Raw genomic sequence first — 12304 nt, forward strand, 5'->3', positions numbered from 1 at the left:
TAATCAAGAAGATATTATTTGTCCTTTTTTCAAATTTATTTTTATTTAGATTAGTGGGGTTTTTATATAGTCAAGATTAAATATTTACTATTTAATTAAGGATAATTTAGGGATGAGTGAAATTCTTAAAAAGTATACCTAATTTAAAAACAAAATATACTAATATGAATGAAGGGAGTAATAATTTTTTGAGTCTGCGCTTTAGTTTTGCTTCCTCTTTTTCTTCACCTCTGTATATGCTATTTTTGGTAGAAGTTTAATATATACGCACAGCTAATATTATAAAAAATATTTATACAGTTAAATTGTTTATAAAATAATTACAGGTAAATTTTGCTAATTAAAAGCTAATTAGCAACTTCATAAAAATAATAATTGTATGTATATAGCATTTATAACACAACTCAAATCGACACCAAGCTTCTTTGAAGTTACATCAACTAATTCTCCATAGGAAACATACACAACTTATGTTGACCATTATGCTTGCCATTGTCTCAAGACTATTTCAGAATTTAAAAAATACAACAATCGACTTCTGTATTAATGGTTTCACCTGCAAATTACTGTGTCAATGTCGTGCAAATGACACACCAATGATGGACAAGGGATACACGAATTGCTATTTATATCTACGAGAGCAAAATTAACTATATTGATCTCCAACAGGGAGCAAAAATATACAAATTTATCCAATCGTTAATTTGTATATGCAAATCGATGTGTATGTGCGTATATATATATATATATACAACAACAACAACCCAGTGAAATCCCACAACATGGGGTCTGGGTATGTATATATATATATATATATACGTTTTACTATAAAGTTTTCAACAAGCAAATTTGAATAGATTTTTGTATCATTGAAATAAAAAAATACCTGCATCAATGTCGATGAAGAACAATTGAGCAAATTTAATCGATTTTGGTCGTATCCGCAAAGTGGATTATCCAGTCTCCAGTTCAGTCCTATTACATCAGCTTCAGTATTTTTCATCTATGCAAGAAGTCCATCACTTCCATATAAGTTGTGAAGTGATGTTTGACAGTTTCAGGGCGCTTTCTTTTAATTGACTTAACTTCTGCACTTGAAACCTGCGAGATGTTTAAAAAAGGAAATAGAAGGAAGTTTTCGTTTCTCATAATCTCATAATGAGTGACAAAGGAATAGCATGCAAACACAGCCAAAGTGACTACTATTTGATTTGAGGCATTCAAATAATAATCCTTTACCACACCCCAATCATCAAGAAGGCAAAAAGTGCAATGACAGAATATTTATATCGAGGATAACATGGTTCGCAGAACCTAATTTCCTATCCCCTAAACCACCAAAATTTCAAGGACTTACAACTTCTATGACAACGTGCAATCGTTGTAGTTTCCTAAACTATACAACCTTTACATTCGACAATTGCTAATAAAAATCGTTAGATAGTACACAACTTGCCTGAAGTTTCACTTTTAACCTCGGCGTGCAAGATTCCAAATCCCCAACTAGCTTGTGATTGATGAGTAGTTGATTGATGAATAAGGTTTCAAAATGGGAAATGTACCATTTCATGTAAAAAAAGAAAAGCAGCACAAGTGAGATTTTTAGTAAATTTCCACTATTCACCTCTCTACCCAACATTTCCCTGAAAGAATATGACCACTCAAAGAATTTGACATCAAGGTCTTTAGCAGGAAACAGCTCACAGTTTGTTTGTTTTTTGAATAATAGCTCGGGCCAGCATATGCAAACCCTCAATTAGGTACCAACTACCTCCTACCAACACAGATATAGTATTAGGTAGAGACCTACCAAAATATAAACAAACACGAAGAAATCACCAAGTGTATATTTTTGTCTAAATTTGAACCTTGGTCTCCAAGGTTTTCACCAACTTTATTGACCGTTAGGCCAAGGGTGCCAAGAGAACAACTCACAGCTTTCTGACTAACAAAATAATATAACTTACCTCATCATAAAAGCCTTGACCCAGAAGTCCCAAATCTCAGGAAGAAGTTGCTGCCCCATGAATCACAATCTGTTTGCAATAAGCTCCAGAATCGCTTTAAAACTACTATATTTAGCAACTATCATATCTGTTTGCATGGTACAATGTAAACAGAAATAAATACAACACTAAAAATAGTAAATTGTAGAACAGATAGGAAGGAAGAGAACTTCTAGAACTAATTGAAACTCAGATACCTCATGAATAAACTCAATTGAAATTCAGTCCCTTCTTTTTCAATTAAAATAAATACAAAATAAGCTTGATCACTCTGAGGAGGACTTGTTCTGCTATAAACTCATGATTTCCTGCTTTGAAGAATTCATGATTCATATATGTTTTACCGTCTCTTTCCAAACTACGATTACAAAGGCCATACTTCCTCCCAATTTATCAAGATCTTGTAAGTTCCCATTACCAATTCATTCTTTTTCTGCTTTCATTTCCCTTTTTTAACAGAAATAACTGTGAAGCTAGACAAGAATGTAGATAACACCTGCCCCAACCCCACAACCCTGCCAAAAAAGAAAGAAAAGAAAGAGCAAGAAGAAATAAAAATAAAGTTCGAAACTTTAGCATCTACTGCATATAAATCAGAGTGTTTCTCTATGACTCATAGGAAGAGAAACATACAATACCTTTCTCGAATGCCAAATCGTGAATGGAACTTACAACAGAAATACTGAAATCATTAAAAGCAAAACATAAATTCTCCAGGAACAGATGTATAGAGAAATTTCCATACAAGTCTTACTATATAAATTCCCCTAAACCCCCACTGTTTTTATTCTTTTTTCCCTTGAAGAAGGTGGACTTAATCCATTGAACTGGCCGGAGGGTGGGAAAAAACAATGCAATTTTTTTCATGACGTAATTTTCATGTTCAAGAGGAAAAAAGGGAACAAATATAGGCTCATATAATTCCAGACACCTAATTGTAAGTACACCAACAAAGTGATCCATGTAATATCATTTTAAGTATCATTCTCCCAGGGAACACCATTGGTGACAGTTCCAGTTAAGTTTAATCTTGGAATACGGAGAAACACAAATGACAAGGTGGTGCTATTGTTTGAAACTTGTCTCTTATTGCACAAAGTGAAAACCTGAAGAAAAGAAATAACAGAAAAGGCAATGCAGAAGTATTGCCTTAATCATAATTGAAGTCTGTGACAGTTGATAACTTCTTTGATAGCTGTTCAAATAGATGAACAACTATGGTGAAGGAGTGGAAGACAGTGAAATGGAGAAATATCAGACGCCATCTTTAACATCACCAAAATGAGATGCCAAAGAGATCCTTTGAGCAGGAATAGACCTAAATTTGCCAAAGCTGAAAGGCAAACGACGCAAAGTGCTTCTGAGGCAACTATCGGTGACTTTATCATAATGTATTTTGTAATTTGAGCTGCTTATGTTCCTGGAGTAGCAACATGAATTGTCCTTATATTTGTAGACCTGTTGGGTACTCCCAACTCCGCTGACTACTAAATGGCCCTTTACAAGAATTTGGCCCTGTGCTTTTTGCATATTTTCAGTAGAGCTGGCTGATGATCCGTACCTGGAAGTCTTTACCATCTTATCATCAAATCCCAATGTAACATTTGAGATTGAGGCATAGCTTTCATCTCCTTTGTCTACATTGTCAGAATGCAAGAGAAGCAGATACTTTTTAAAGGACTCAAGAGACTGGACAGAAGAAGATGGCATCTTGACATCAACAGTTTCATTGAAATAAATAATCTGATCCACATTTTGCAAGTTTCCTCCGTTTCCTGCCACCATATAGTTACTATAACTTAAACCTTGAGCTGACTTAGTAGTGATATTCCCATAGGATGACTTTACCCATCCTGTCAATGTGATTGATCTACTAGCATTTGTGACGAAAGATCCATCAATGCCTGTAAAATTTGTCACAACAGAAAACGAAAGGGGCAGACTACTGTACTTCAATAACTTCCCTTCTGTCTTTATACTCTTCTCATCCAACCAAAGATGCAAATTTGCATCAATGTACCACACATTAAGAGCATTTGTGACACTGAATGAAATCTTATGTGTATTTCCATCTAAAATCTTTCCTAAATATGGCGTGATTTCAATATCATACGAAGGAAGATCAAACGAGCCGATTCCACTGATAGGTCTCCACAAGAGGGGATTTACACCCCCGGTATAGATCACAGTGAACGGCCAAACTGCACCAACCACTACATCATCCACACTAACTACTACTTCCCTAAAAGCCCCATTCCCTGGCGTATCAGTGAGGTTATTCGCACTAATGTAATCGTTCGGTGGATTACTATACCAAAATTCATCATTCTCATGAAATGAAACATAAATTTCCAGCACAGCCCTATAAGCATTTTGGGGAATTTTAAACTCTTTTGACAGAAAATCTGTAGAATTCTCAACCTCAAACCACAATCCATCATTCAACGGCATATTTCTCGAAATGGGTAAGATCAAATCAGCCCAAGAATCAAATGCCACATACGAATAATCCGAATTTCGCTTATAATCACTATACATTTCTTCAACAGGATAAAAATGAATAAAAAGTTCCACGTGGTATACACCAGTATAGGTACTATCAACTAAATTCCCCATATAAACAGCAAGAATTTGATTTTTCATCATAAGCAAAGAGTAATACCTTGTAATATCCTTCTTGACAGTCCAAACAATCCCATTAGCCCTTGGTTCAGCAGTGCAGCTTCTGAAAATCTCAACCCCACTAAGCCAAACCCCAAAAATTCTATCAAATTGCCTTCCTTTACAAGTTGCTTTCCATTCCAACACAATCTTGGAAAATTTCTGAGATGGGCAATTTAAAGGGGGGGTGTAGTTTGCAAGAAAAGGGGGTTTTCCATATGTGTAACCAAAATCATGTTGAAGGACTAGGTATGAACAAGGATTGGTTTTTGGGAGATTTATAGGTTTGGTAACTTCAAAATAGGTTGTGGGGGTGGCATTCTTGTTCTTAGAAGAAGAGTCTAGTTGGGTAATGAGTTGTGATCTAAAGAGAGAGGTACCATGAAGAGTTGCTGAGGAAAAGAGTGGTGGTTGAAGTACAGAGAAAAAAATCAAGAAGAGGAAAGAGAGGAAGAAGAATGCCATTCTGATGGTATGTTCTATTAATTTAGTGGTCAATATATAGTGCAGACGAAAGTTTTAGTACTCTCGAATTTCACGCTTTAACTATCACTTAATTATTATTATATAACTACTTTCTTCAGCTCTTTTTGATTATCCTATATATTAAAAATACTTGTTTTAAAATGCATTAATTATTATTAAACTATCATCATGTTTAAAAAAAAAAGATAATTAATAATTAAAATGTATTTTAATATATAAATAATAATAATTTAAATAAAAAAATAGATACTTAAGATATGAAAATAATCAAAAAAAATGATAATTGAAATATGTTTGTGAACATTATCTCTTTTTTCATTTGATATTTTCAACTTTATGAAAATTAATTTAATTCATTTAGAGGTTCAATCAATTATTTATATGAAGGATGAGAAATTGAATTAAATATGAAAATTATATGTATACACAAAAACAAAGAAGTATTCTAAAGTAATAGACTCACAAAATGCAATATTTTCTTAAATATAGACACAGTATATCAATGTTATTATCTTACCAATTTACCATAATAAAATTGTGAATACATATGCATAATATCCTTGTATTAATTACCTGTCATTTGAGAAATCTAAATTTTCCAGTAGCATGATGGATAAAAAAATAATCCAAAATAATACATATGTATGTATTCTATTAAACCTCTTTCTTTTGTACTTGTTTGATATTTTTTAAATTAATAGTAAGTCTTCAAATGTAGAGGATGTATGACATGGTTCAATAATATATTTCACCTTGTCTGGTTTTGTTGTATGATCAGGAAAAGAGAATAGATAGATGAAATTTATAAATAATATATAAATAAATTTGAGTGTAAATATTGAACTTACCTTTTAGCAATTTCATCAAGTATGGGTCTTATATATATATATATGATTGAGGGTTCCAAACGTAGGGGTGTTCATGGTTCGGTTTGGATCGGTTATTGATTAAAATCATAACCAAATCAATTTAATCGGTTTTTAAATGTCTAAAACCATAACCAAATCAAGTAAAATAATAACCACCGGTTTGGTTATTGTCGGTTTGGTTCGATTTGGTTCGGTTATTCGGTTTATGACTAGCCAGGACAATTCAAATATTCTCTCTCTACATTCTTCAAATTTCTTATTAATCTTTTTTTTCCTCACGACCCACAAGGGCGAACATTGCTGCATATTGAGGGAAAGACATGCTGATGGCAAATCAGGTGGACCAAATTTGCAACGCAGTTTAGATTTAAAAGAACAAATCAAACAGAGGTTCCAAAATACAAACAACTTTGTCAATTAAAATGAAAAAATTACATATTTAAACTAAACTAACTAGAGAATCCATAATATAATCAAAAGTTGGGTTTGGATTGTTGGACTTGGACATATGCTGCTTAGTGCTTACGACTTATCAGAATTTAGAGTTGGGCTTGGATTGTTGGACTTGGACATATTCTTTTAAGACATAGGCCTTAAAAATAAGTAGATCAAAATTAAATTAATAATAAAAAGGTATAAAATATCTTTAATTATTTATGAAAAGCTAATATTATACATATAAATAATTATAAATTTTATGTATATAATTATCGGTTTAGTTCGGTTATTTATTCGATTATTTTTTACTATAACCATAACCAAACCAAATATTATCGGTTTTTCAAATTTAAAACCAAACCAAACCAAATATCGATTTTTTTATTCGATTTGGTTAAATTTTTGATTTGGTTTTGGTTTTAACCAAAACTGTGAACACCCCTATCCAAACGTAATATTATGAGAGTTCTTTGTTAAATATGTTCGCGTTTTATTGTCTATTGAACATATTAAAAAAATTCTTAATGAACATAATTCATTTGATATTGTCGTCCAATTTAGAACAAGTTGTAGGGATGAGTTGTCAAATTTTGGCACCAGACTACTAAATCAAGCATTTATTGACACACCATAGATAGTATCAAATCAAACATAAATTACAATTCAAATTTCTTAATTCAATAGTAACATGGAGAACTCACACATAAAATTTAACTTCACTTTTCGTTATTTCAATAAAGCTTTTGTCACGCTCTAAATTTGGAGAGGTGTGAATGTGTGATCGACACCTAATGTTTCACTTAACCAAACGGACTAACTGAAAATCCAATCAATTATAGAAGTAAAAAGAATAACAGGACAGATTAACAAGCTAAGGTCCTTCATATAATAACTACGTGAAAGCCAAGCCAACACACAAAAATATATATACAAGGCCGACAAGGTCAAACTTTGAGAATACAACTGACAACAAGGCCATAATTGACTATCAGACCCATAACAAATGTCCATAAGCTTCTAAAATGAAAAATCCCTAACACTCAGGGATAGGACCCCGACATATCCATTATATAGCAAAAGAAAAATTCAGACGCAGTCAATCCGAAAAGAATAAAGTGTACCAACCATCAATTGAACAAGCCCACATATAATGAGGATCCCTGTTTACTTGATAACGTACAGGCATGAATACAACACCCTCGGATAACGGAGACGTTAGTACAAAATGACGTACCGAGCATGCAAGGCGACAGAATAACAGAAACATCATAATCTGAAACTGAAACCACAATACGACAGACAATCGTAATCTATACAAAATTTACAACTCACATCCCCTGCTCCTGATTCAACTCACATCAATAACAATCATTTCAACCATCAGCAATAACTTTTTCCATTGGAGCTTCACTGAACATAAGGAAAAGAGAGAAGAAGAAGAAGAAGAAGAAGAGAAAAGCTGCCAACAGGAGAGATCCCATGTTAAGGGGAAGAAGAAGAAGCAGAAGTTTGACACTACGGAAGAAAGAATTAAACAGAAGATTGAAAATGTGAGCTAAAGATTTTGCCTTTTGCACTTTTAGGAGCCCATGATTGTTCTCTTTTTCTCCGCTATGGAGGTGAAGCTGTGTACACACTAGCCTCTCAACACCCTATTTGTGGGACTACACTGGGTTTGTTGTTGTTGTAATGCTACTGCCACTACTGTGTACTTCTTGTTTTTACAATTACCACCGAAGCTACTGAAACTATGGCTCAATCCCAAACAATTTAGTCTCGACTGTATGACTTCTCGATATATATCCCGTTCTATCTGGACCTGTATGATTGTTGTTATTATAATCATTAGCTTAATAATCTGCAATAGAATTAAGAATGAACTGAATTGAAGAACTTGGGAATGAGCTTCAACCATTTTCTTCAATTTGGTTGACAAGAAATTAGAAGGGGAAGTTGGAGGAAAATGACAAATTAGATCCTCTCATTTGGTCCTTGGAAATTAGAGTGAGATTGATGAAGCATTATTGATCCCGCCTTTGAATTTTTTAACTTCTCTTCTTGGCTGTGGTTGTTGGAGCATAATCTTAGTAGTTATTGTTGACCTGGCTCATAGATGCAATTGAGTTAATTATTAGGGTAGATCATCTGAAATCCACCTCAACAATCCTGGCCTAATGGTCTTCCTACACTAGTTGTTTTTAGTGGGAGGTAGCAGATATCTTATGGAATTAATCGAGGTGCGCCGAAATCAGTCAAGAAAAGAATGTTTGGGATTTTCATATTGAAGGTCTGAAGTTCGAAACCAATTGCCATTGAAAGCAAGAAGTTTGCCTTCTAAATCGAGTTCGTCACATCGGACTTGCCTAAGCGGGTTACCTTTTCTGTGTAGTTTGCAAACTATTGCATAAGAGCGGAGTTTTACCTTGTGCGCATCCAAAAATAACGACCGTGGATTCCATTAAAAGAAAATGTCTTGCCTTTATACCTATATTATCGTTGGTTTCTTGAGACATGTTGAAAGTTCAAAGGATGTAATTTTGAACTTTATTGGTTGAGTACCTTAATTTTTACAGAAGGTTTGATTTCCTATTTTGTTATTTCCTCTCTCTTTGTATAATAAATAAAAATAGAAAAAGACTCGAAAAAGAAATACTTTAAAGATATATGTAAAGCACTGTAATTTTCTAAGCCTAATTGCATTGATTATGGACTCAACAACTTAATTAAATTTTCGTGTGAAAAATAAATCGATAATAATTAATAACTAATTAATCAATAATCGATATCATAACAGTTCTATAGCCGTTTTAGCAACCCATACACTAAGGACTATTTTGGACATTTTCTTCTAAGGACTATTTTGGTCATTTTGTATAAATTAGGCGTGATTTCTTTCTTCACAGGAAAATATTGGAATCTGCCATCAGTAAAACCAGTGATAAAGAGAGATTTTTTCAAACAAAGCAAAAAGATGGCTGGATTATCACAAGATTGGGAACCGGTGGTGATTCGCAAGAAAGCGCCGACCTCCGCCGCACGGAAAGATGAGAAAGCAGTCAACGCCGCCCGACGAGCCGGTGCTGAAATCGAAACCGTCAGAAAAGGTTCATATACAAATATGCTTTAGTCTTCTCATCTTAGCCTTATTGATTTTCTAAATTACCTATTTTTTCTTCTTTTTCCGATGAGTTATACTGTTTCCTGCTTCTTCTTTTTTTCATTCCCGGTTATTTTTGTTTGGTACGAATTAGGGTTTTTTTTCCGGTTAGGTTATCAGCCATTTTCGACGTATACCGCTTTATCTATGGTTTCCTGTTTACATATAAGTATTTGGTGTTATGGATATTCTTTGTTGGCTTAATACATCGTCATTTGCTTTCGGACTAGGTTATGTTTCAATTGAACACCTCAACTTCTAATAAAGTGTTTCAATTAGACACTTTTGGTTTAAATTTTGAATTTTTTGTATGTATTCTTATTCGTCTATTAGATAGTTAAATTAACCACGCAAAATATATCATATCCTTTATAGTTTATTGAGGTGAATGTATATAATTAAAGGAAGTGACATATTTTATGTGGTTAACTTAACTACTTAATAGACGAATGAGAACACGCACAAAAGAAAATTCAAAATTCGAATTGTGGGGTTTGATTGGAATATGGCTTAGTTCAAATGTCTAAGTGGAATATCCTGGTATGTTTAAGGGGTTGCTTATGTATCAAGCCTATTTTGTTTCAATTATGGCAGTCATGTATAGTACTATACTATCATTGGTCTGCAATGAGTGCATGTAGGGTTTTCATTTTGCTTTTTCCGAAGAAACAAATGACTGTTGCCTCTAATGGGATTCGAACCAAGGTTTAAGGTTGTTACTTCAGATTTGTGGACCTAAACAATACATTTGGGGCAAGGAGAGTTTACTGTTTACTGCTTTAGTTTATGTTAATTGAGGTTATTATCATTTCCCTGTTGTAGGTGGAATGATTTCCATATTGTTCGAGAAAGAAATTCACAGTTTAGCCAATCTTTTGTAAGTAGGTTTAAGTGTTAAAGGTGTGTAACCATCTCATCTAAAAGTTTTAGTAGTTGTTAGAGAAATTACACTTTTATGTACTTAATTATATTCTCAACATGTTCCCTCACGTGGGCCGGATTGTTTTTCATGATCCAAACACGTAGTAATTCTTTGTGATAATGGGTGGTGATGAGACTCAAACTTGTGACCTAGCCTGCTTTGGTACCATGTTAAGGTTTATAGTCATCTCATCTAAAAGCTTAAGCTTGTAGAGAGTACACGCTTATGTACTTTATTAGAGTAGTTAATATCGTCTCGATTCATTCTCTGCGTTTAGGTTAATATCAAAACTTACTCTTCCTGGTTTTGATTTTGTGACAATTAGAAATTTCACTGTGTAGATAGATTTCCTTATTTATAGGCATCTCCCTTCTTTTTTCTTCTCTATTTTAACATTAGGAAAGGGTGGCTCTGAGTTACTTTATGTGCAGTTTAATTTTCTATTTTGTTTGACAAGAGAGACTAGTAATCTGAATTTTGCTATTGTTAAGTGGAAACTGCTAGGTCCTGAGTGATATGCACTTCCCTTCTCGCTTTGTCATTGCATGGCGATTTCTCTTGATATAACTCAAGTTGGGAAGTCAGGGTCGGGAAGGAAATGACTCTTTAATGTCGGAATGCACCTATTTCTATATAGAATGGTATCTCTCTATCCGGGTTAATACCAATCCTTGCCATTTCATGAATATTTTTGTCCTATTTTATATATATACATTTTCATATGTTCTATGTTTTGCCTATTGCTAGACGGTGCGAAACTTCATTGTTGATGTGACCTTTTTTTGTTGTTGACATGGATCCTTTAGTTGTGAAAATGAGCAAAAATGTTTAGTGCTCACGATATCTATCTTCTGATGCAGCTACTGCTGGGTCAAACAAGGCTGCCTCCAGTAGTACAACTTTGAACACAAGAAAGCTTGATGAAGATACTGAGAATCTGTCACGTAAGTTTGAGTTGAAATTATTACTAAAAACACTTCTATAATACAATGCGGTTCGAGAGCTTTTCTCTGCTCTGACCCATTATCTTCCTCGATTTGAACCATGCGCCACTAGCTCTAGGAATTTCTCGGTTATCAAAAGAAGAAGAGCTCTTCTCTGCTCTGTGAGTTCAAGTTATGGTTACATCCTGATTTGACAAGCAGACACCTTTTAAAGGTTTCTCCTTCAGGCAATGCCCGCATATTGCTAAAGTTGAACGTTTAATTGGTTTGCCCCTGGAAAATAACCAAACATTTTATCTTTTGCTGATGACATCGGGTGTTACTTTTTGTTTTTGTTCTCAGATCAGAAGGTACCTACTGAATTGAAGAAAGCCATTATGCAAGCTCGGCAGGATAAGAAGCTGACTCAGTCTCAACTTGCCCAAGTACCCTCTATCTCTCTATCACGCGCTCCCTGCTTAAGGCTTAACTCATTCTATCAATATAATTTTGGTAATCCTTTTGTTGTGCAGTTGATAAACGAAAAACCACAGATCATTCAGGAGTACGAGTCTGGAAAGGCAATTCCAAACCAACAGATAATTTCTAAACTGGAGAGAGCTCTTGGTGCGAAACTTCGTGGAAAGAAATAAACTGCAAGAGTGGGGGAAAACTGAACCTTTTGGACCTCACTATCTTTTGGGTCCTAAACTTGGTCATGTACATGAGCCTTTTTCTTTTAACCGTTTTGTTTAACTACTATGGTGGTTCTCACGTCTGGATTCGTGGATGTTAATTTGCTGGTTAAACCGAGTAATTTTCCTTGATCTTCTCTATGCCTA

General features: G+C 34.0%; 2 protein-coding genes and 1 long non-coding RNA gene across 3 annotated transcripts; 1 reads left to right on the forward strand and 2 right to left on the reverse strand.

Annotated features, from left to right (window-relative positions):
- Positions 1–321: 321 nt before the first annotated feature.
- On the reverse strand, positions 322–2195 carry LOC129870490 (uncharacterized). Its single transcript, XR_008762089.1, has 2 exons — positions 1968–2195; positions 322–1101 (listed from the first exon to the last, which is right to left on the reverse strand). It is a non-coding gene; the product is annotated as an uncharacterized LOC129870490 (long non-coding RNA).
- An 817-nt stretch (positions 2196–3012) lies between these two features.
- Positions 3013–5158, reverse strand: LOC129870489 (peptide-N4-(N-acetyl-beta-glucosaminyl)asparagine amidase A-like). Its single transcript, XM_055945295.1, has one exon. The coding sequence runs from the start codon at positions 5130–5132 to the stop codon at positions 3261–3263; it is 1872 nt and encodes a 623-aa protein (XP_055801270.1). The 5' UTR covers positions 5133–5158; the 3' UTR covers positions 3013–3260.
- Positions 5159–9356: 4198 nt separating this feature from the next.
- LOC129871665 (multiprotein-bridging factor 1b-like) lies at positions 9357–12304 on the forward strand. The gene is made up of 4 exons (XM_055946623.1): positions 9357–9564; positions 11400–11483; positions 11826–11908; positions 11996–12304. Exons 1-4 carry the CDS (start codon positions 9432–9434, stop codon positions 12113–12115), a joined length of 420 nt encoding a protein of 139 aa, XP_055802598.1. The 5' UTR covers positions 9357–9431; the 3' UTR covers positions 12116–12304.

This window comes from Solanum dulcamara, chromosome 10 (genome assembly GCF_947179165.1).
Source record: "Solanum dulcamara chromosome 10, daSolDulc1.2, whole genome shotgun sequence".
Classification (NCBI taxonomy): domain Eukaryota; kingdom Viridiplantae; phylum Streptophyta; class Magnoliopsida; order Solanales; family Solanaceae; genus Solanum; species Solanum dulcamara.